This window comes from Protomyctophum bolini, assembly GCF_963924005.1.
Source record: "Protomyctophum bolini genome assembly, chromosome: 6".
Lineage (NCBI taxonomy): Eukaryota > Metazoa > Chordata > Actinopteri > Myctophiformes > Myctophidae > Protomyctophum > Protomyctophum bolini.
This window is the reverse complement of record NC_137867.1, coordinates 16,887,873-16,909,686: the sequence shown is the minus strand read 5'-3', so window position 1 is coordinate 16,909,686 and position 21,814 is coordinate 16,887,873. Positions and strand designations below refer to the sequence as shown.

General features: G+C 43.1%; 1 protein-coding gene across 3 annotated transcripts in view; it reads right to left on the bottom strand.

Annotated features, from left to right (window-relative positions):
* Window positions 1-21,814, bottom strand: part of dmxl1 (Dmx like 1) — an 83,298-nt gene that overhangs the window by 41,474 nt on the left and 20,010 nt on the right. For all 3 annotated transcript variants that reach the window (XR_013964292.1, XM_080766903.1, XM_080766904.1), the window contains exons 10-24: window positions 17,640-17,820; window positions 17,026-17,199; window positions 16,420-16,661; window positions 12,291-13,020; window positions 11,605-11,726; window positions 11,022-11,111; window positions 9,172-9,274; window positions 7,932-8,051; window positions 7,259-7,468; window positions 5,648-6,915; window positions 5,248-5,500; window positions 4,842-4,954; window positions 3,257-3,443; window positions 2,467-2,577; window positions 1,047-1,216 (exon numbers count right to left, since the gene is read on the bottom strand). Coding sequence is in view for 2 of the 3 variants with exons in the window: in XM_080766903.1 (XP_080623029.1) it covers window positions 1,047-1,216; window positions 2,467-2,577; window positions 3,257-3,443; window positions 4,842-4,954; window positions 5,248-5,500; window positions 5,648-6,915; window positions 7,259-7,468; window positions 7,932-8,051; window positions 9,172-9,274; window positions 11,022-11,111; window positions 11,605-11,726; window positions 12,291-13,020; window positions 16,420-16,661; window positions 17,026-17,199; window positions 17,640-17,820 (4,074 nt within the window). In the remaining variant the exon portion in view is untranslated. The remainder of the gene's footprint in view (window positions 1-1,046; window positions 1,217-2,466; window positions 2,578-3,256; window positions 3,444-4,841; window positions 4,955-5,247; window positions 5,501-5,647; window positions 6,916-7,258; window positions 7,469-7,931; window positions 8,052-9,171; window positions 9,275-11,021; window positions 11,112-11,604; window positions 11,727-12,290; window positions 13,021-16,419; window positions 16,662-17,025; window positions 17,200-17,639; window positions 17,821-21,814) is intronic.

The window sequence follows — 21,814 nt, the reverse complement described above, 5'->3', positions numbered from 1 at the left end:
AATGGGTTTTTTCCCCACAAATGAATGTTCCATTTTGTCACATGACAGTATTACACAAAAGTAGCAAAAATATGTACAAGCTCATTGTGAGCAGGTAGATCAGCTATTTTTGCCATTTCTGACAATGTACAGAATTTCTGCCTATAATGTTAGGTTGAAAGTCTATCTGTGGGTTAAAATGCTTTACCAATTTAAAGTATTAACAGCTTGTAACTAAATAATAACTACTTTGGATCAATTGGAACAGAGGTTCTTTTTTCCCCAATTTCCTGAACATACAAGGTTTTCACCAGACAGGAAGAATATGCACTGCTAAATTCCTGAGTGTTAATTTAACTGTTGAGAGGGTAAAAGTGGACCCTTACAGGTCAATTTATACACTCTCCAGAGTTCATTTAACACTCAGGATCTTGCAATGTGGCACCGTTAATGCAGCCTCAGCAAAAAATACAGCTTTCCTCCTTTGGTAGTTTCAAGCACAATCAATCTGATCAATCATGTACGGACGATGAGCAAGTCAACGGTCGATTAAGAGCAGACAGATTACGCTGTTGTAGATGATAATTAATGCAGCATGGTGTCTTCCACCGACACCGCTCTCAATAAAACCACCAAAAAGACACTATGCGAAGAACATTCCCTTAGGGCACATACAAAGCCAATAAATGTACGGTAATGAAACCACCAAAACAAACTGAACAAAATGTAAATTTAAATAGTTTTGTCGAGTGCTTTATTTAACTTCCCCAGATACTAAACTACTAAAGTGCCTCTTGTGTAAAATATATTTGTATCTGGGTGCTATTGTGCAGCCATGGTTTGTTTATAGTTATGTCAGAGTTGATGTGGCTGACCTGCCGGCCTGCCCTCCCATTAGCCAATTTTAAAATGGGAGATTAACATTTCATGAACATTAGGATAAATTAATGTATTTCCAGAATAGGGATACTAAGCTGACACACATTGTATTTGCATGAAGGTTTGGTGTGCTGCTATTTATACATGCACATATACACAAAAAAAGCCCACTTTGCTCACGTGCGTACCTTCTCAATGCACCTGCGTAGCTTGTTGGGGCTCCGCAGCCACCAGCCCACACCCATGGAGCGTAGCTCAGGCCAAGTGGGGTCAGCCTTGTGCAGGGCAGGCAGCATATTCAACAGCTCCTCCTCAGCTTCAGAATGGAATGCCCAGGCGTAGTGACACGTCGACAGGCCTGCAGAAGGGGGAGGGGAAAGATTTTGTCTTCCGCCTTTAAAAATCGACCATACCATTACGTCGTAGACCAGCTGACATGGTTTAAATGTGTAAGAATGTTTTCCTTTTGCATTTTAACTATTTCTCTCTGGCCAGTGAGCATAATATCAGCACCTGAGGACCTGGAAACCTGAGCGAGCGATTAATTAATTTAGACCTGAGGCCGATTCTACAAAATGTCTTCTAAGTCATGACAGTTGAACCTATGTTTCTACGTCACTGGTTCTCAACCCTTTTCATGTCAAGGACCCCCAGAACTATCTGTATTTGGCCGCGGACCCCCATCTGAAAATACGTTGTTCCAAGGACCACCCAGAAGCAAAGATTTGAGTTAACACCACGAAGCCCGGGGGTATTTAGGACCATTCAATCAGAGCGCCCAGTGATTTACAGCAATGGAGGCGATCGACAACGAGAGGTATGATTAATTCCAACGCGACGGGACCACGATGGGACGTCTAAAACATAATCTTTGCTTAGAATTGGACGGAATGATTTAGATCAAGAGTTATTCACGTTTTACGATGTTCGGTCTCATCCACTAAACATTTCCGATGACGTCCCAACCGGAAATTACATTGAATGTTGCGCAATAGCCTATGGAGCGATGCGATCGGTTTTGATATCAATAAATCTCCGTCCATTTATTAATATCTGTCCTGAGCGCTGGGCGTTACTATTCGACAGGACGGAGAACTCCGTTTATGCCACTCAGGGTGTTAAAAACACAAAAAGAATATATATTGAAAGATTTAGGCCACATTTTCACGATTGTTCAAAAATAGCAGATCTACAAGTTCGTAGCGTGGCACTCGGCTGCTGGTCGTCAAATTATTGGCTTAGGAATGCGACAAAAACAACACAATATCCATTAATTCAATTTAAGCCTGAATCGATATTAAACAAAAGGCATTTAGAGGGTGAACAACTCTAAGTGATGCACATCCTTCACCGTTTGCTCACTGAAGGTTGTCGGTTACCCAACCATCAGCAAGCTAATGATGAAATCCATGAGATTTGCACAAAAAGGTATATTGAGGTCAGACACCGCTACCTCCATACAAAAAAATAATTATATATATATATATATATATATATATATAATCTTTGACTGGTATATCTTTCACAATAACATGGAACTATGGCCCATAGCCGATTCCTGTGCATGGTACATGGAGAAAACGTACGGTAGCCAGTATCCCACTGTACCTTGGCGTAGTAGCTGTGCTCGGTGTGCGGGGGGCATAGAGGTGGAGAGGAAGGTGTGCAGTCTGACAGCCAGCAGGAACTTCAGACCACAGTCGTCCAGTGTCTCTCCACCTGGAAAGTCAATGAAGAAGAACGTCATGTCAGTTTCCTTGCCAGATCTCAGTTATACTGTAGCCATTACATCAACACAACATAACAGTAACCAGATGGCGTGAAATGAGAGCACTTGAATTCAAAGCTTAAAGGAAATGCTTTGCAAACTGTGAGAACATTTATTTGACTAACTGCCAAAAAAAACTAGATCATAGGTAATGATGCGCACATGGTTATGTAGACAAACATTCATTAATTTCTTCACTACATGCCCACTGATATTACCATACAGTACATGAGTCAAACTGATATTACCATACAGTACATGAGTCAAACTGATATTACCATACAGTACATGATTCTATACCGTATGGCTTATATTTTATTGGCCACAATACAGAGACAACACACTGTCTAACAAAAGTGACACTGGGTCGAAACAAGCTTATTTGGGACTGAAGTGAACCATACGGGACAGTATTCTTCCAGTGGTTGGCCAGCTGCTCCAAACTGGCACACGTAGCTCAGGTTGGCCTGTTAAGCAGCCTAACACAGTGTAGAAGTGTATCCATGGCTTATTTATCATCATTTTATTTCATGTTCCTCATTCTTTGCTGGGGACCACTTTGAAGCCCCCTCCTCCCCCACCACCACCACCACCCAGACCCCACTTTGAGAACCAGGAGGCTTTCAGTACCTTCGCTCTTGCTCTGGCTGTCCCTGATGTCAGTGCTAGTGGTGGCGATGGTGTCGGCCAGGGCCATCAGCGACATCTGCTCCAGAGAGGTCAGGCCTGGCAGACTGGAGTGCAGCAGGTGGCTGGACAGCACCTTGGCGTGATCAGGACCGAAGAATGTGGGGACGTACTGGGACAGGTCAATCACCTGCATGGTCCGGCACAATGTTGACAGACAGACACAATGGAGGACATTAACATACCGTAAGACGACTCTGATTGTAACACAACCGCTTTTTTCAAGACTTGTTTGTGGAAAAAGAACATTGAATGTCAAATAGTCTATTCCCCGATTATAATAAGACCTCGTTTTATGAATATTTCCATTGGAAAATGGTCTTATATTCAGGCCAATAGGGTAATAGATAAAGAAATACAGGAGGGGGTGTGGCATGCAACAAAGGTGCATGTTGTTGCATGCATGCATATTAGGGGTGCAACGGTTCAGTTAGCCCACGGTTCGGATCGAACCTCGGTTTTTATCTCGCGGTTTTGGTAAAGTTAAAAAAAAAAAATCACAAAAAAAAATTCAAATCTTTCCAAACGCTTAGTTTGTGTCAATAAAGATACATTCTGCATAAGGATAATATGTATAATCATTACAAGAGTTCCTATCTTCAGTCATGGTGTATTTTGTTAACTTTTAATAAGCTCCTGCTGCGAGTGGAGAGCACAACAACATCAGATATGCCCATTTATTAATCCGATGGTGTAAGTAAGGCACAGCAGGAACATCACAATAAAGCACCAGCAATAAAGAAGCAACAGTATACAGTAGTATACACCTGTACAATAGTCTTCACTATGCAGCTCAACAAAGTCATAATGCCATCACAGCATCCCGACCAAAAAGCACAATCAAATCCGAATCCGTATGCATTGGATATACACACAATATAATCCCCCAATACTACAGTCTGCACTGCAGAACAAAACAAACAGTCACATTGTCCGTAACAGTGTCCCGCCCCAATCAAGCTTGGACAAAAAACAGGAGCAAAGAACACGCAAAGAGACATTACGACACCACAGAAAATCCTGATGGCACTACACTACAGTGTCAACAGTATAATCAGTACAACAACCACACCACACCCTACACTGCGATACCAAGAAAGAAACACCGGTTATATTACGATGTGGCCATTTGACAGTTCACAGGCCAGAGTGACCATTGTGTGCCTCGATAGTGCAATGACTCTCGTTGAGTCTCATCCTGTGCTGATGAATCTCATATTGTCACCATCTTTTAGCCTACTCGGTCATATGACAGTGTTGGCAGAAGTCGCAAAAATAATATCTACAAGCTCACAACACAGCACATCGCAATAATCTCACATTATTCTCACTTTATTTTTTATTTTTTTTACATTTTGGAAATCTATGAAAATGTTTGCCTATAATGAAGTGCACAAAATAAGGATCGCTATGGTGAAAGTGGTAAAGTCTGTCTTTGGGTTTATTCCACCCGAGTGTGACGTTATTGGTTATATTTTTCATGACTTGGACATGAGGGCTCTGGAAAGAGGGTTTTCTAGACACAAACCTCATTTCCTGATTCTTCTTGGTCATAATCCAGGGGCTCCATATCGCTCATGTTGGGCGTTTGGAACAGCTCGTCATAGTGTCCGCTATCCGCACTCATGGTGCTCACTTTTTCTACAAGGACACATAGGGCAGAATGATTGGAAAATACATCCATTTCAGAAGAGAACTGAAGAGCATGACAGTGAGACAGCAGAATTATTGAATTAGAACACTAGAGTGCAGGAATTATTTCTGCTGTAAATCTGTGTCACTCACACTGCCTGCTGGTTTTACTAGATTATTTTATATAAAACACTCTTATGAGAATACTAAAACTCTTTATAATAGTTTTTATTCCAAATTTTAAAAAAAAAAGATTCATATTGACTACGCAAATAGCCTATAGAAAATAGTTTAATACCAACCAGGTTTGGAGTCCTCATCGGCTGCCAGTAGGGCGTACAGAGGTAGGGGAGGGATGGAGTCGATCTCTGTGTAGTCTGTGGAGGAACGCTCTCCCTTGCTGAACATCTTGCTGTCCCTGGCCGTGCTGCCCCCGGCGCTGATGGTTCGAGACCGCAGTCGCTTTTCCGGGTTTGTGGCATTGTCTTTGAGGTCCACAACCTCTCCAGCAATGCATTTCACCAGGTGGGAGAGGATGGCTTTGGCCCGATGGACCTGATGACAAAACAAGGCTCATTTTAATTCCCGGGAATTTTAGTACAAAAAAGTGCATTTATATGTATAGATACTTCATATGTTCAATAGAATTGTATTATTTTTTGGTTTAAAACATTTAAAACCTAAGCAATTCCATTACGGTACCTTCCCCAGATCCATGAGTTCCAGCAGCTGTACAGGGTGGTACTGGGGCAGCGTGGGGAACAGTTGGTGGGCCGACTCAAACAGCCCAGAATCCTCCATCTCTGCCGGCAGGTCATAGACGGTTCTCTTTCCACTCAGCTTCTGGGCCAGGCTCGTCAATGACCTCGTAATGGCCTTTTTTGGAGGGGCCGCGGTGGCTCCGGGGCTCAGCCCCTCGTCCTGACTCTGTCTCACTGCAGAGAGGATGGAGGAGACGCTGCTGCTCATGTCAGTTTCCTGGGTCATGGCGGCACTGGGCCGGGGCGGCGCCGGGGGCTGCCACTGGGAGTAGACGTGCATCTCGCAGTCCATGCCCACCACCAGAATGCCGTCCCGTACCCAGGAGAGGGACACCGGGATGGGCGGGCAGCCTTCGATGGAGGACACCAAGTCGACCGTTCGAAGCAGGACCAGACGGGACAAGCTCCGGTCCCTGGCGCCGTCGGATGACACGCCCAGTTCTGGAGGCTTGCCAGAAAGTGGACCATACATGTAGAGTTTTGTCCTGATGCCAACGGTTAGGATGTGTGAGCCATCCTCTTGGGAAACCCAGTCCAAATGAACCAGGTGCTTACCAGTTGAGTCCAGACAGTCATTCGGTGTAGAGAAGTCCAGGGTGGTGCAGGGTAAAATGGGACTTGTAGCCATGCTACCGCTCACGTCGCTCGTTAGGTCCAAGACAACAGTCTGCTCTAGAAGCCACTGAGAACCTCCCGTGGACTCGCACTGGAAGACAGCGATGTGGACCGGGGGTTCTCGTTGGGTTATTGTTGGGTTGGGGCTGGAACTGTGGTTCGGGTCCAGGTTCAGGCTGTGGAGCGCATTTAAAGTAGGTGTCAAGTGGTGGTTGGGGTTCACATGAGGGGTGGAAGCCAGTTCAGGGTTGGGGGTCAAAGGCGGGGTGGAGTTGAGCTCCGGGGTGGAGTTCAAGTGTGGGGTGGAGTTCAGAGGTCGGTTCTGTGTCTGTCGGTAGGCCACAGCCATCCGGCTGCAGTGACAGCAACTGACCTCTATGGGGCGCCCTGGCACGGTGACAGCACTGCTATTGGCCAGTCCCTCCTCCACAAGAAGAGGCCATTCTTCCCACTGATAAATCACGTCGTCTGTATGTGAGAGTTCTGCACCTGCCACGCTGCACTTCCAGAAGCGCACCTTGCCGTCTGAACAGGAAGTGGCGAGAAGGTAGGGAGCCCGGCCAGCAGGTTGTAAAGAAGATGCGCTCGGGTGACCTGAGAGGAAGAGTTGAGCACTGATGGTTAAATAAATACTTTAAGTACTGCAGGGATTCCTACAATTTAACCCAATTCTAATAGATTTTACAGACCTTCAACCAATAATTTCTTGAATAGTGTTGTATGACTATTGTGGCTATGAAACTTGTGTGTGTGTGTGTGTGTGTGTGTGTGCAGGGCTTAAAGCCAAACAAAATCCCAAGACTGAAATGTATTCTTTGCTAATTTGCACTGCTCATTAAATGACCCCTATGAAATCCGTCCCCAGGACTGAGAACTTTAAGCTGTGTGTGTGTGTGTGTGTGTGTGTGTGTGTGTCCGTCTCTCTCATTTCCCCCACCTGCCGATGGGGTAACACTGATGATCTCCACGCCTGCAGGCAGAGCCATCTCTTGGCTGTACACACTGTGTGTCGTGAGGCTGAGGCGACATGCGCTCTGTAAGTTGGAGGTACAGGGTTTGTTCTTTTGAGGCAATGGGGAACCGAACGTCTGGGAGTAGTTCATAGAAGCTGTGGCAATATCCTTCTCCCACGGGGCTGTGGGTTCTTCTGCGAGGTAATAAAAAAAGTGTAAGAAAAAACATGGGCAAGTTCTATTACCTGCATGTTATTTAATAATTATTGTACAATATAATACAAGGGTCTTCTATAGAACATTTTCCATACCCCTTAGCTGAGAAATAATACACTTGCGTTACATACATATCAGTGTGTTATACCCCGAGTGGAATAGTAAGAGAGTGGCGACACACTTTGATCTCACTGCAAAGCGGGTGCCTGTGGGCTATGGTTCCAAACATTGGAACTATGCCATTGAGATAGAATGAGCACTTCCGCATTCCAGGGAGTCAACACTCTCTTACTACAGTAGATTACTTTGGTTATAACATACTGAACTTTTTCATGTTTTTGATTTGTGATTTTCTTCCCCCCCCCCCCCCCCCCCCCACACTCGTGTTCTGAAAATAATGTATATACATTCATCATAGGGTATAAAGTTGAAAGTACCCACCCATGATGGCAGGCTGGGCAGCCAGGTGGAGGTGCCACATGTGGAGTAGGGAGCGACCTGTCGGGGTGAATTCTACCACCACCAGGAAGAAGCGGGCTGAGAAGCCCGTCTGGCTGGGCCCTGCAGGGGAAGGCACAGAGATGCAGTGTAGTAGTAGGAGTCGTACTAGTACATACTAGTACTGAACAGTTGGAAATAGTGATGAAACAATTAAATCGTATTGTGCAGAAATGTTTGACCCATTTAGGCCTGAAGTCCTCCAGATTTCTGAAATAAATATTTTCACGATTTTTGAAAAAAAGCAGACCTACAAGCTCGTAGCGCGCCACTCGGTGGCGCGCTATGAGCTTGTAGATTTGCTATTTTTCAATAGCTAAATTATAACATAATGTTTAAAACACCAAAAGGGGTTCCCACCCAAAATGGGTTAAAACAGTTAAAAATTGTTATAGACAGGATTAGCATGAAAAGCAGGAAGGCATATATAAAAAGCATGATGGAACTGAACAAAAATATAAACCGGTAAACAATACAATCCCAAAGTAGAATAAGAAGCAATAAAAGTTAAATAAGAAAATCTAATAGTATAAGTGGTCTTTGAGAAGTGATTTAAAACCAGCCAATATAAAAGTTCCTCAGATTTTCCTTTCCAAAACAACCAATTATGTGCTTTATCTATGGGTCTGTGGCTGCTCTGTGGCCCATAAGTAATCAAAGGTTACAAACTGTATAGACATTGGAAGGTCTGGTCCCCCAGCTACATATTTCAGATTATAGGATATTATGGCTGAGAAAAACAATCCAATGTGTACAGTATGTGCTTCATCTAAGGGTCTGCGGCTGCTCTCTGGTTCATAGGGAATCAAAGGGTCCAAACTATAGGCGTTGCAACATCTGGTCCCTCAGCTACATATTTCATAGGATAGAACGGATAGAAGCCATCTAATATAGATCAAATATAGCCATCTAATAAATAGATAAATAATAAATAAATATAAATACCTCCTTTCACAGCAGATACTTTCTCTCCACGTTCTTTTAACCCATTTTGGGCGGGAACCCCTTTTGGTGTTAGCATTATGTTATGCTTTAGCTATTGAAAAATAGCAGACCTACAAGCTCATAGAGCTTGTAGGTCTGCTATTTTTGAAAAATCGAAGAACGACTGACATGTAGATGTCAGGATGTAGAAGATTTTTTTAGATCTGATCTCAGGTCAGGTCAGAATGGGTTAACGTACCAGTGTCAACAGTAGCCTGGGTCTCCTGTGTGCCGTCTGCCTTCTTGCTGCCCAGGATCAGGTCTTCCTCAAAAACATGGAGCAGCTGTGTCTCCTTCCCCTGCTGTACATGGCAACATGAACATTAGAGCAGTGGTTCTCAAAGTCTTTAGCCTGGGAACCAAACCGGTGGAAATAGCAGGTCAGCTTGTAGTTCGGCTATTTTCACTACATTTGTTTTCAAATGCATGGAATTTATTTGATTTTCTTCATGAAATTACTGAGAAAACAAATCATTGTTTTTAATTCATGAAAACCTGCTTTTTGGGGGGGAAAAGTAAAATGGTGTAGAAATAGTGATGGGAGTTTAATCGGCAAACACATCGGTATCGGCCGATTTGTTGTTTTTAGATTAATCTGCATCGGTTCGATTAATCAATCAGACCGATTAATTAATCGGTCCGATTAATCGTTCTGTCTTTACAGATAAACAAGCCCAAAGTAAAAGCTGGAACAGATCTACAAGCTCACAATATTAAATATAAGGTATTAAAGTTAAATATGATTTGCCTAAGCCTGCAGTGCACACAACCCGTTATATCCATTTTTCAGAATGGACAAAATTGTAATTTTACAGAATGAGATCATATCGCCATAACAGCAATTAATTATATCGGCCAATATGTCTCATCGGCATCAATCTCTAGTTTGAAATAATACTTAAAAACAAAATGTAGAAAAAAAATAAAGGGACCCAAAGAAATGTGTCCGCGACGGCGGACACACACGTGTTTGGGAACCCGGTGATTGGGAAGAACTGCATTAGAACATCTCTAAGCTGAGTTTACCGTCTCCCATAGTTATATCCTAGCACTCTGCTCTTAATCCTTCTTCAGACACACAAAATGTTTACTGTATAATATAACACACACACACACACACACACACACACACACACACACACAGGGAGGGTCACATTGAGGTTTGGACATGGCTGTGGTCATGGTTGACCTTTCACAGAGATGCAGGAAGTCTACTGTAGAAGCTTTCATGCTACAACGGATCTAGATTTCAATCATTGTACGATAACAGTTTCAATGAAGGCCATGTCTAATGCATTATAAATAACGCATTATAATATATTACATATTGTGTTATATATACGTTATGAAGCACATGAGCATTTATGGTATAATTGTCTCCACCAGGCCGTCCGTCTGTTACCAGCTAATCTCCGGCACCGTTAACCCGGTCGGTACCAAATTTTGCACACACTCCCTGGATGCCAACAATGAACCTCTGCCCCAAATTTTCCAGAACGGCCTGTTATAGTGCCACCAGGAGGCCGACTTTTGAAAAACACATTTTTGGATATTACTCCTTCTGTCCAAAAAATCGTTATACACTATATATGTGATGTATGTCATGCTTTTTGTTACTGCTTAAAGTAAGTCTCTCTGGATTAAGAGCGTCTGCTAAATGCCTAAATTGTAAGCAAGTAAGTAAGCAGGAACTGGGGATGGCAATGAAGGACCGGGAAGTCTGGCATGTTATTGTGAAATCCACAATCTCGACCGCGGTCGAAAAATGGTGATGATGATAACCAGATTATAATGCAATGCAATTAAAAGTATGTTCATCGTACATTAGACATGGGCTTCAAAGAAAGTGTTACCTTTTTGTGTCCCCTTTAAATGGGAAATCTCTTTGAAATCCCTTTTGTATCCAAGACCTATTCAGTGACCACAGATTTGCGTGCTAAGCAGACCACTGCTACTGCATAGAATGAAACCCATGAAGACAGAACAATGAGGTTCTCTTCTCAGCACACTGGCTTGTCTTGATCTTTGTACTAACTAAAGTATACTCACAAAGTCAGTGATGGCATCCAGCTCAATGATACACCCGGGTTTTGCAGTGGACTGCTGACTAATGATGTTGAATACCTCACCCACATGTTTCTACATGGAAACAAGCAAACAAACACAGATGAGAAATATTCGGGCATATTAAACATATAGTATAAATGTTATGCATGTCAGTTTCCTGGTAGAATGAAAATCAAGTGCAGTTACATTACAACGATAACGTGATCATTACCATGAGTTTGAAATTTGTTTGCTGTAGAGACATGATATAACTTGTGATAACATGAGACACAAAAAGAACGTTCCGAAAAATCTCCTTGTGCTGCAATGAATACTGTCCATCAACTGATCCCACCCCCAACAAGCATTGATTAAACCCATGATATTTCATGTTTTATCTATGCAATTTCTCTGCAAGTAATCCAGTGTAGACTCTTAAAAGAGTGCCATTATGTTCTTCCAGCTCTGGCATGTGGAACGAAACTCAATAGTTTATTTCCTCTTTCACACAGGTTAAAGTTTGCATCTCTGCATGGCTCACGTATGCCTCGTTTAGTTTTTTGTCGAGTACTGCTTGTTGACTTACTGATATATCAGGATTAGAGAGCTCGCTCAGGAGCTTCTTGGCTTCAATAACAGCCTGGAAGAGCCTGAGGGAGTGGCCATCGCTGGCTACGAAGCATGCACTGGGAGAGTTACAGTACACACCTGAAAAGAGAGAGACAAAACTCATCATTTAGAGGTACAAAATTCTCACTCTACTGGGTGCTCATTAAATACAAATGGAAGACGGTAAAAACAAATCTGACGTATAGGAACAGTATATTTGACAAACGAGAGAATAAAGACTATGATAGCAACTTGCCTATAACGTTTTTATTGTGGCAAAAAAATAAAAGCTAGATGTGACTCTTGCACCAGTCTTTATAAATGGGATATTACGAGGAGAATTTGGAACCCAGACGGAGTTATAGAGTAGGTCGAGTTCATTTATTTACATAAAAGATACATAAGATACATAAAAAAAATTACTGAATTATTATTTCTATGCCATTACACTAAAGCTAAGCTCCTTGTTGTCTGATTTGCAATATTTAGAAATTTACAATAGAGAATGTTGTCTTTCCTACTTTCCCAGATAGATCCACTGACCTTAAGTGACCTATGTTAATAGTGCAATGTTGGTCAGTGGTACATGCTTGTTGTTCCAGAGATGACAACAAGCTGCAGTTATGACATTTCCAAATCATTGATATATAAATACTACGTCACCTAGACAGTTGCTGGGGATGAGCATGGGCAGCCAGGCAACATTAGCGAAGGCGGACGCATGGAGCGAATTGATTCTCGCCAGTTCCGAGACCCCCCCAGAGAAGGACAGTGGGCCCACGGGGTCCACCCTCCACAGGATCAGCTCACTGTAGATGGCATTGGGATCCTGCGAAACGGTGCCCAGGGACAACCGGCTGGGACGCGACCCGTGCAGCTGAGGCGCAAGAGCCTGGCCCGAGAAACCCGCAGAGCGCAGTGCCCCGGGCGGGGCCAGGATGCTGTCTACATCCGGTGTGCGCAGGGCGTTGTGGTGAGACGTGGTGAGCAGGAGGGGCAGCAGTGAGTGACACGCAAGGTCGTTGAGGTGGAAACGGTGGCCGCAGTAGCGCGACTTGTGCGACACGCTGAGCACCGTGGAGAAGGAAGAATCCTCTGAGAAGCTCACGCCCCACTGGTTGAGCGAGCCGTCGGTGTGCGCCGAGATCATGAGCACGTTGGGTGTGAAAATGCTGAGGCGGAGGCTGCTGCTGGGAGGAGGTTTTCCTTGGCCGCCGTAGCTGATGAGCGCAGACGTGGAGTGGGGCAACATGCCCCCGCCGGTCGGCCGCTGGCGGCCATGTTGGATGGCCAGGTCCACGTTCTTGATGCAGGCGTACATGACCACGCTGCGACTCAGGGAGTTGGCATCCCCCGTGGGGAATGCTACAGGGATGCGGGACACGAATGACACCTGATAGAGACGGGAGAGAAAGAAAGGGAAGCAAAGTTGGGGATCAACTGCAGCATCACTATTGCTAGACTATTCAGGCAGAGGTGCAGCATGTGCCCAGCAGCCTGACGTCAATAATGAGGCATATTTGTTCTGGTTGGCGCACACCCTCTTGGATCACTGGTTACTTGACAGGCTCATCTGTATTACTCCCCACAACGTACCCCCATTTGCCGCTGTTAGAATTGAATTGTGTTTGTACCAATTACGTTTGTCCGTTTCAGTTTGGGAGTGAATATGATGTAGATGAAACGATTAAGGGTGAAGTGATCAAGCTTCCTCTTGCTAGACTACAAAGTACAATTTACTGATATAATGTAGCAGTTAGAAGAGTGAATAAAAGTGACACTCATTAACAGTAAAACAGTTACAGCTGAAAATGCTTTTTGGGCGTCTCTATTTCAGGCAATGGATGAAATGGTCATCAGCTCCGAAAAAAGAAACCGTCACAGTCGTACTTATCTGGTCTTTACTTACTTATATATGACTAGGGATGGAGCTAGTTATTTTTTATTGATAATGAGCACCTTATCGATCCCGCTTATTGATCCAGACCACAATTGAGCTTTTTCTATTATTTTGTGAACGAGAGATTCTGAACAGAACCGCTATCTTTCTTTATTGGCCAGTTGTGAGAAGTTGAGACTGACTGACTGACTAGTGACCACCACAAAATAAAATAAAAAAGCCAAAATAAAATACATTTGCCTATTATTATTCTTCAGTGTGTTACTGTTAAATGGCTTTATATTATGAATAGTATGTAATAATTACAATAAAAGCTCAATGTCTCTTCAGCTCAGACTCAGAGACAGAAAATGCACATTAACAATTAATGACCAGAGGGCATAGAGCCCACCCGTCACACCAAATCCTATCCGAATGTACCCGTCAATCGTTGCAAACCCGTCGCAACCCTGTTCCCCATCCTAATAAATGTTAATCAGCACGGGAATATGCATCTAGTCTAGTTTCCTTTATCTAATGAAACCAGCCAGGCCTAATCAACCTGCATGTCACTGACAGCGATTCCATCAGGTCCCCTGACTTCACTGACTGACTGACTGGCTGCATCATGACAGACCTCATCATTTGGCTGCTGATTAACCCATTTAGGCCTGACGTCGAAATTTAAAAAGAAATATTTTTTTAAATGTATTTCTTTCTGAAAAACCTCATGTTTCTATATCGGTGGTTCTCAATATTTCATGTCAAGGACCCCCAGAAATATATGTAATTGGCCGCCGACCTCTATCTGAAAATGTGTCGTTTCAGGGACCACCTCCCAGAAGCAAAGATTCGAGTTAAAAACGATCGCTCTGTAAGAATATATATTCAAAGCTTTGCACCACATGTTCATGATTTTTCAAAAGTAGCAGACCTACAAGCTTGTAGATCTGCTATTTTTCAATAGCTAAATTATAACACAATGCTTTAAAAACACCAAAAGGGATTCCCGCCCAAAATGGGTTAAAACGCATCAAGGGACTTTCGAATTTCATATGAAGTCACACTAATTAGAACATAATTATCTCGCCGTCTTGATGGGAAGCTATAAGAACGGGGGTGCCAGACAATCACAGCTGTCAAAGTGATTCAGGAGGCTCATCGAGATGGCGGCTAATGCTTTTTGCCAAAGAAGCACACTGTACAATGCAACAGGCTAAATATATTTGAACTTGAAGGATCATAAAAATACAGCAAGTTGGGAATGGGAATATTTATGGGCAATCAGTGTCAACCGTCACAGATTACATAAATATCAGTTTTTTGCCGCTAATGGGAGTGTCAAAATTTTGTCTTGGAATATATAACGGGTTGGCCTAAAGTGAGGACATGGCAGCCTGCTCCAGTTACGTGGGAGGAACACTGAAATACTGATGGGCTGAAGTGAAGCCTGATGGGTGGACTCATGCCCCTTTGTTCCTCTATTTTAAAAGAAAGAACTTCTGATCTGTGTTACCAATCTACAAGATTGGCAACACATGACTGAACCCAGATCACACATGCAAGTACGAACTTTTCTTTACAGACTTACACCAAGCTACAGGCACTCTTCATCTGTCCTTTAACCATTGAAACCCTATACTTTGTTGATCGGGGTCCACTGGGAGTCTACTTGACCGCTCCTTTTTTCCTCCTTTCTACTCTTTTGCAGGAAATAACCCATCTGCAAGCACACGATGCAACGTATTGTGAGCTTGCAGATTTCACTTATTATTGCCGAATGTTTGTGTTACGAGTTATGACATGACACAGGAACGCTGTTCAGGTGGTTAAAAGAAAATCACACCCGTGTGAAGTGAGTGGTGCAACTTTGTGTAAGGGGTCCCGTAACATCCAGACCCCCTGGAAGGCACCCAGGGGGCAGGCCCGGTTCCGGCGAGCCGCCCTGCGTCCGAAATGGTTGAGAAATGACAGTTATCGTGTACTGTCACACCCGAATATACAGTTAATGCGTGCGTGTGTGTGTGTGTGTGTGTGTGTGTGTGTGTGTTAGGCTGCGCAACAGTGACACTTAGGTGAAAACCTAAGTGTCACGCTATTTTCGTGCTAGGACAGAACCAGCCAGGGACCCAGGGACACACATAGATTTCTATAGACTAATTCAGAAACGGGTGTCATATTCGCAGCTTACGTATTTCCTGTAGGCGGACTCGACATAGCTGCGGAGTTTGTTTAAACCCTCACCAGGCGCACCTCTTCTACTACAGTGAACGGTAGAGTGATTGAGGTTAGTCTGCCTCAAACGTTACTTTTACCTGCTTTTTACTAACACTAACATTACAAAGATGCCCAGAACATCGAGATGAACCAGTTTAGTTTATGGCTGCTCCAACAGTAGTGGCAACATTCCAAAGAAATATCCACCGCGGGGTCTGAGACCAGAGCCATTGAGTAATGGTTGAAACGAAGCAGTGAAAGGTCCTGAAAGATACATAACGTCAGTCTTGCCAAATACTCAATCTTTCTGTTTTATGAACACATGGCTGCTGTACTTTATACCTCATACTAAGCATTTAAAGTATGAGGTATAAAGTACAGCAGCCTTGTGTTCAAACATCAGCCATAAACTAAACAGGTTCATCTCGATGTTCTGGGCATCTTTGTAATGTTAGTAAAAAGCAGGTAAAAGAGTAAGTTACGTTAGAGGCAGACTAACATCAGTCACTCTACCGTTCACTGGTGCACCTGGTGAGGGTTTAAACCCCGCAGCTATGTCGAGTCCGCCTACAGGAAATACGTAAGCTGCGACCATGAGACCCGTTTCTGAAATTCGTTGCACCACTCAAACTGGGGAAAAGTTGGATGATGAAAAAGAGAGAATACAGCATCCATCAGTAATGACCACAAACCTACCTGTGCTTGTCTGAACATGCCCGGCTGGTATTCATCCAGCCAGTCAACATGCCAGACCAACAGGGAGCCATCCATGGGGTGGATGCTAAACAACATGTCCGCCGCTTTGTTCCAGTCTTCTAGCAGAACCTCCACCTGGTGCTCCACAGCCGCCAAATGCAGCTGCATGGGTCCCTGGGGATCCTCGGACACTGGCTTGGTAGCAGGATTCTCCTCTTTGAATTTATCCTCATCTTCGTGTTCTAAATAAAAATGAAGCATAATTGTGGTACTCAAAATGCAACAAATTGTTTTAATGTATCCCTCTTTAACCCATTTAGACCAGACCTCAAAATTTAAAAAGGTTCTTCTAAATCCTCCAGTTTTCTGAAATAAATATTTTCACGATTTTTCAAAAATAGCAGACCTACAAGCTCATAGTGCGCCACTCAGTGGCGCTAGCTATGAGCTTGTAGATCTGCTATTTTTCAATAGCTAAATTATAACAATGTTTAAAATACCAAAAGGGGTTCCCGCCCAAAATGGGTCAAAGTAACGATGAGACAAAAAACATCCACGTATACTGGGGTGTTTTTACCATCTATAATCATCTCGTCTTTGGCGTACCTTCCTGGGTGCTTTCGTTCTGTTCCAGACTGCCCCGAAGCTGCTGGAGGAAGACCTCCATGGCTAGTGTGAGGTGGAGCTCCTTGTTGTTGAGCCAGTGGACAGTGAATAGGCCTCCTGGTTCTCCGTCATCCAGCCCGCACAAAGAGGAGATGGAAGGAAGCAACGGGATGTCTGGAGTGAAAAGAAATGAAGAACAAAGAATTGTGCTGCTGGTATGCGTTTGTGTGGGCCACTCCTGTTAAATTTGGAAGCCAATTAAGACGGAATATGAAACATTGACAACACATGACTATAGAGATAATGTTAACTGATTTGTGTAAGGTTTTCCAAAAATATGTAGGAGAAATAATAAATAATGTATTTTGCAAAAGTCGGCCTCCTGGTGGCACAATAACAAGCCCATGTGGAAAGATCTGAGGCAGAGGTTCTTCCTTGGCGTTGCGAGGGTGTGAATGCAAAGTTTCACATTGATTGGATTGACACAGATAAACTGACAGGCGAACACAGGCAAAAAAGCACTGGGCTGGAATTCATGAAAGGAAGGATTTTCATTGCAAGATCCACAATGACTTTTTGGGGGACATCGAGCTGGGTGTGCCTCCGTTTCTAACCTGTAGCAGGGTTGATGCTGGCAGCAATGTGGAAGTGGCAGAGGGCGTTGGCGTGAGGCATGCTGCTGTTGCCAGTCTTGTGACTGTAGTGCCGGCTCTGCTGATGAGGCAGGCTGCCCATCACGGAGGGCTGGACCACGCTTCGGAGAAAGGACGAATGCCACGACTCCTGCAGATTCAACTGGACAGAAAACAAAAAGAGATTGATTAAAACCAATGTACTCATCAACAATGAGAAGTATTCTGATATTTGCATTCCTTACCAAATCAGGTGGATTTGTGGCCAACATGCCAAATGATGGCAGATTTTTTTTTCTTCACAATTGGCAGGCATGTGCACATACACACAGACTCTGGATCAGTTTTATAGTTGCGTAAACAAAATCGGCAATGTACTTATTATATACTTTGTAAGTTATAACAGCACTGAAATGCTGTCCAACAGCACCATGACCGTACAACCCTGAATCATTATTAGTTAAATTATTCTGCACAAAATCTTTCACTCTAGTCTACACACATGACAGGCGACAGGCCGTTTGCTCCGTGTTGCCTATCAAGCCAGTCTTGAGGAAAAACAGTATTATGGTTCATCCTGCGCAGGCTGTGATGTTTTAATGAATAATTCCACACATGTACTCTCACAGACTGTCCTAGGGGCACAGTGGAGGAATTTGCATACCAATTTTTCTTTCCTCCCTGTAATCTATCATGTCCCCAAACTCTATAATTGGCAGCAAGTCCCATAACCACGTAAATGGCCATATTCAAAATGATAGCAAACCAGATTTAAGCATTGTGTATGGATGGAGCATAATAAGCCTTCAGCAACAAACCTAAGTCAGCTGTTGCTCAACGTACTAAAACATATTCCGATTTGTGTAGCCAACAAATGCATCATAAATAAATAATTTAACTGTCAAAGGAACAGGAACAATATCAGAGTAATAATAAATGCGAGGTGTGTGCGACACAGATCACAGAAATGGGGCTAATTTTCCCCACTGATGCTCCTCTTAAGTGCAATCTGAAAACAAAGGAGAAACAACGCCCTCTGCAAGATGCTCAAAGTGTGGTCTGGGGACCTCAAGGGGTCCTAGAGGAAGTTCCAGGCAGTCCACAACAAAATATGGAACATTTACCACTTTAATCCCATTTTATACTTTGAAAATAGCCAGTCTACAAGCTCACAAAGCGTCCCATTACTGCCCATTTTGAGCTTGTAGATCGGCTATTTTCTAAACATTTTGAAAAAAAATTCAGATGGGGGTCTGCAGAATGCATGTCAATTTGGGGGTCCTTGAAAATGTTTGAGAACCACTGCTTTAGAGTTCAACTTGCCTGAAAGTTACAATCCAACCCAACCAGTTGAGTTGAAGCCAAGCCAATAACTGCCGAGTCACAGTCACTTCAAACTGCCATTTGTAAAAATAAAAAATAAATCGTTCATGAATAGCCAATAATATTTAATCAAGACGTAATGCACTTACTCCTCGGGCAAACCTGGAAGCAAACTCCACTTGCCCGAACGTTTTATTTACTTGCCACGGCCCACGGGCAGTCGGGCAACCGTTTGTGTCAACCCCTGACTACTATCCACTACTTCTGAACATGACAATATGCTCAATTCAGCTCATTTACATTGATGTCTAGTGGTGATAAGTTGACTAATGTGAGATAAATAATAAAATACATTCATGAATACAATTTGCTGTTCACTTCAGAAGGACCTCCACAGTACTATTGATTTTTATAATCTTTGGAGTTGGTGTTCCACCATATTTAGTTTAGGTATTCTTGACTTCATTCTTGACTTTATTTCGGTGTGTGAGGTCCTGTGATTTCTGTGTGCTGCCATCACACACACACACACACACACACACACACACCCCGACTGCAGGCAAGGCCATGGAGTCATGCAAAAGCACCTGGGTAAAACGCGTATATCTATTCTACGTCCGAGCATAGACATGGTAACACCCGCCTGCCTCTGCAAGGGTACTCTGTGGTGAGAAGTACAAGAGAATGGCAACAGTAACTTGTAACTTTAATTGTTGTACAAGAGGCAAACTAATATCGTTTGTGCCATTTGCTTTGATTGAATAATTGATTGAACACGTATGTACTATGATTTGATTTGGCTGTGTTCTAAATTAAAGTGTTAGTGTTGATTACCGTGTATTAATCTAATTATAGTAAACTAATAATATAATAAAAAAGATAAAGATCAATGTATTAATCTAATCATAGTAAACTAATACTATTATACTAAAAAATATAAAGATCATGGGAAAAGAGACACTTTTACAGTACAATAAATAAACAGGCCAACGGCATAAACAATATTAGTTTGCCTCTTCTACAAAAATGAAAGTTACTATTGCGCGTGTCAAGCTGTCATTCTTGCGTATTATATGGTACTTGTATTCCCCACCACGGAGTAACCTCGCGGCAGACTATCCAGCATGCATCTTCCACCTCGGAGGAAACTGGTAAGGCCGGCAGTGTCGGTAGGCCAATCAGAGGAAGGCGGGGCGTTACCATGTCTATGCTCGGACGAAGAAAAGATATACGCGGGTTTAACACGGGTAGGAAAGTGAATTCCCAATGCCTTAAATGCAGTGTTGTTTTTGGCAACACATTTTGATTTTAGTTTTAGTCGTAGTCTCTTGAATAGTTTTCATTTAGTTTTAGTCACATTTTAGTCACCTGGAATGTTTTAGTCGACTAAATGTCATGAGATTTTGGTCCACTAAATCTACAGTTGATTTAGTCGACTAAAAGGAATTTTGGCGGGTCTTGATGCCGTCGTAATGGCCGATTTTACACTTGCTGAAAATAGCAGATCTACAAGCTCACAACGCGTCGCAGCACGTGTTGTGTGCTTGTAGATCTGCTATTTCCGTCATGCAACAAAGTGTAAAATGACTTATACTGGATCTCTTGTCCACTAGTCCCTTCCTAACATTTTTGTCTAGTTTTTATCTGTTGACGAAATTGTCAATACATTTAGTCTTAGTTTTAGTCATCATAGCTTAGATTTCATTTAGTTTCCATTTAGGTTTCGCCAGTGGAAAAAGGTAGTCGACGAACATTTTTCGTCTTAGATTTAGTCGACAAAAACAACACTGCTTATATGGGGATTGGTGGGGCGGTTCCCTATGCTAATTAGGATGCTAATTAGGATAGGTGGGGCGTCTACCTATGATAATTTGAATGAACTGGCACACCCCTTCAAGTTACGAGGATTTGGATTCATCATCATAAGAACATGCATACGAACAATTCTGCCTACTTAAGAACGTTTCATGAATCTGAATCTCTTAGGAATTCACTTAGGAAGAAATGTAAGAGGAAAAGTTAGGAACTTATTGGCGCATGAGGCCCACTGTCTCACCCTGCGTAATACGCTAAACCCACTATTTGTTTTATGTGTTTAATTCACCATTTTGTAATAATTAAAAAGAAATAGCTGATTGGTCACGGACCTGGTGACGAGGTGGACACGTTATGATGACGTAACCGGAAATCAACCAAACACCTGCGTGCAAGGGCTTCTGGGAAACTGAGTCCAATGCAAAGTGAACGAGGGGGTATGTATCTTAGCTCACTTTGCTCTTTGTCTATGACCCGGATCACGGAAGTGGCTTTTTTGTCGGCTCAATAACAAATCATTGGACTGTTTTCAAACACATTTTCATGGATCAAAGACGCAAATACTTTGGCGTATGCTCCAAAAGGTAATTAAACAATCCCTGCAGCCTCGGTATATATGTCATATATTAATATAAAGCCCTCAAAGTGTTCAGCACTACTAACTAAGCCTTGAAAACTATCTTCATGTCTGATAGCCAATTAATTTTCCCTTTCAACTCTGCTAAGCCTCCTCTCTCCTCTGCTTTTTCTATCTCCTTCCTCCCCCGTTCTTGCACTCTTACTCTCTATCTCTGCAATAATAGCCTGCAATAATAGCCAATGTGCTGCATTAGCAGTGCTGTGCAGAAGACTGTCCACTACAAGGCCGAGTAGGATGAGCAACAAGCTACAGTGTGATTATTCTTGCATGGCATTACTCAACGGAGATGATATATATGACTGCTGTGCTACAGTATCGTAAAAACATCATCCTTTTAATGCGGTGCTGTCATGACCTTGGCTAGCTTAGGAAACGGCCT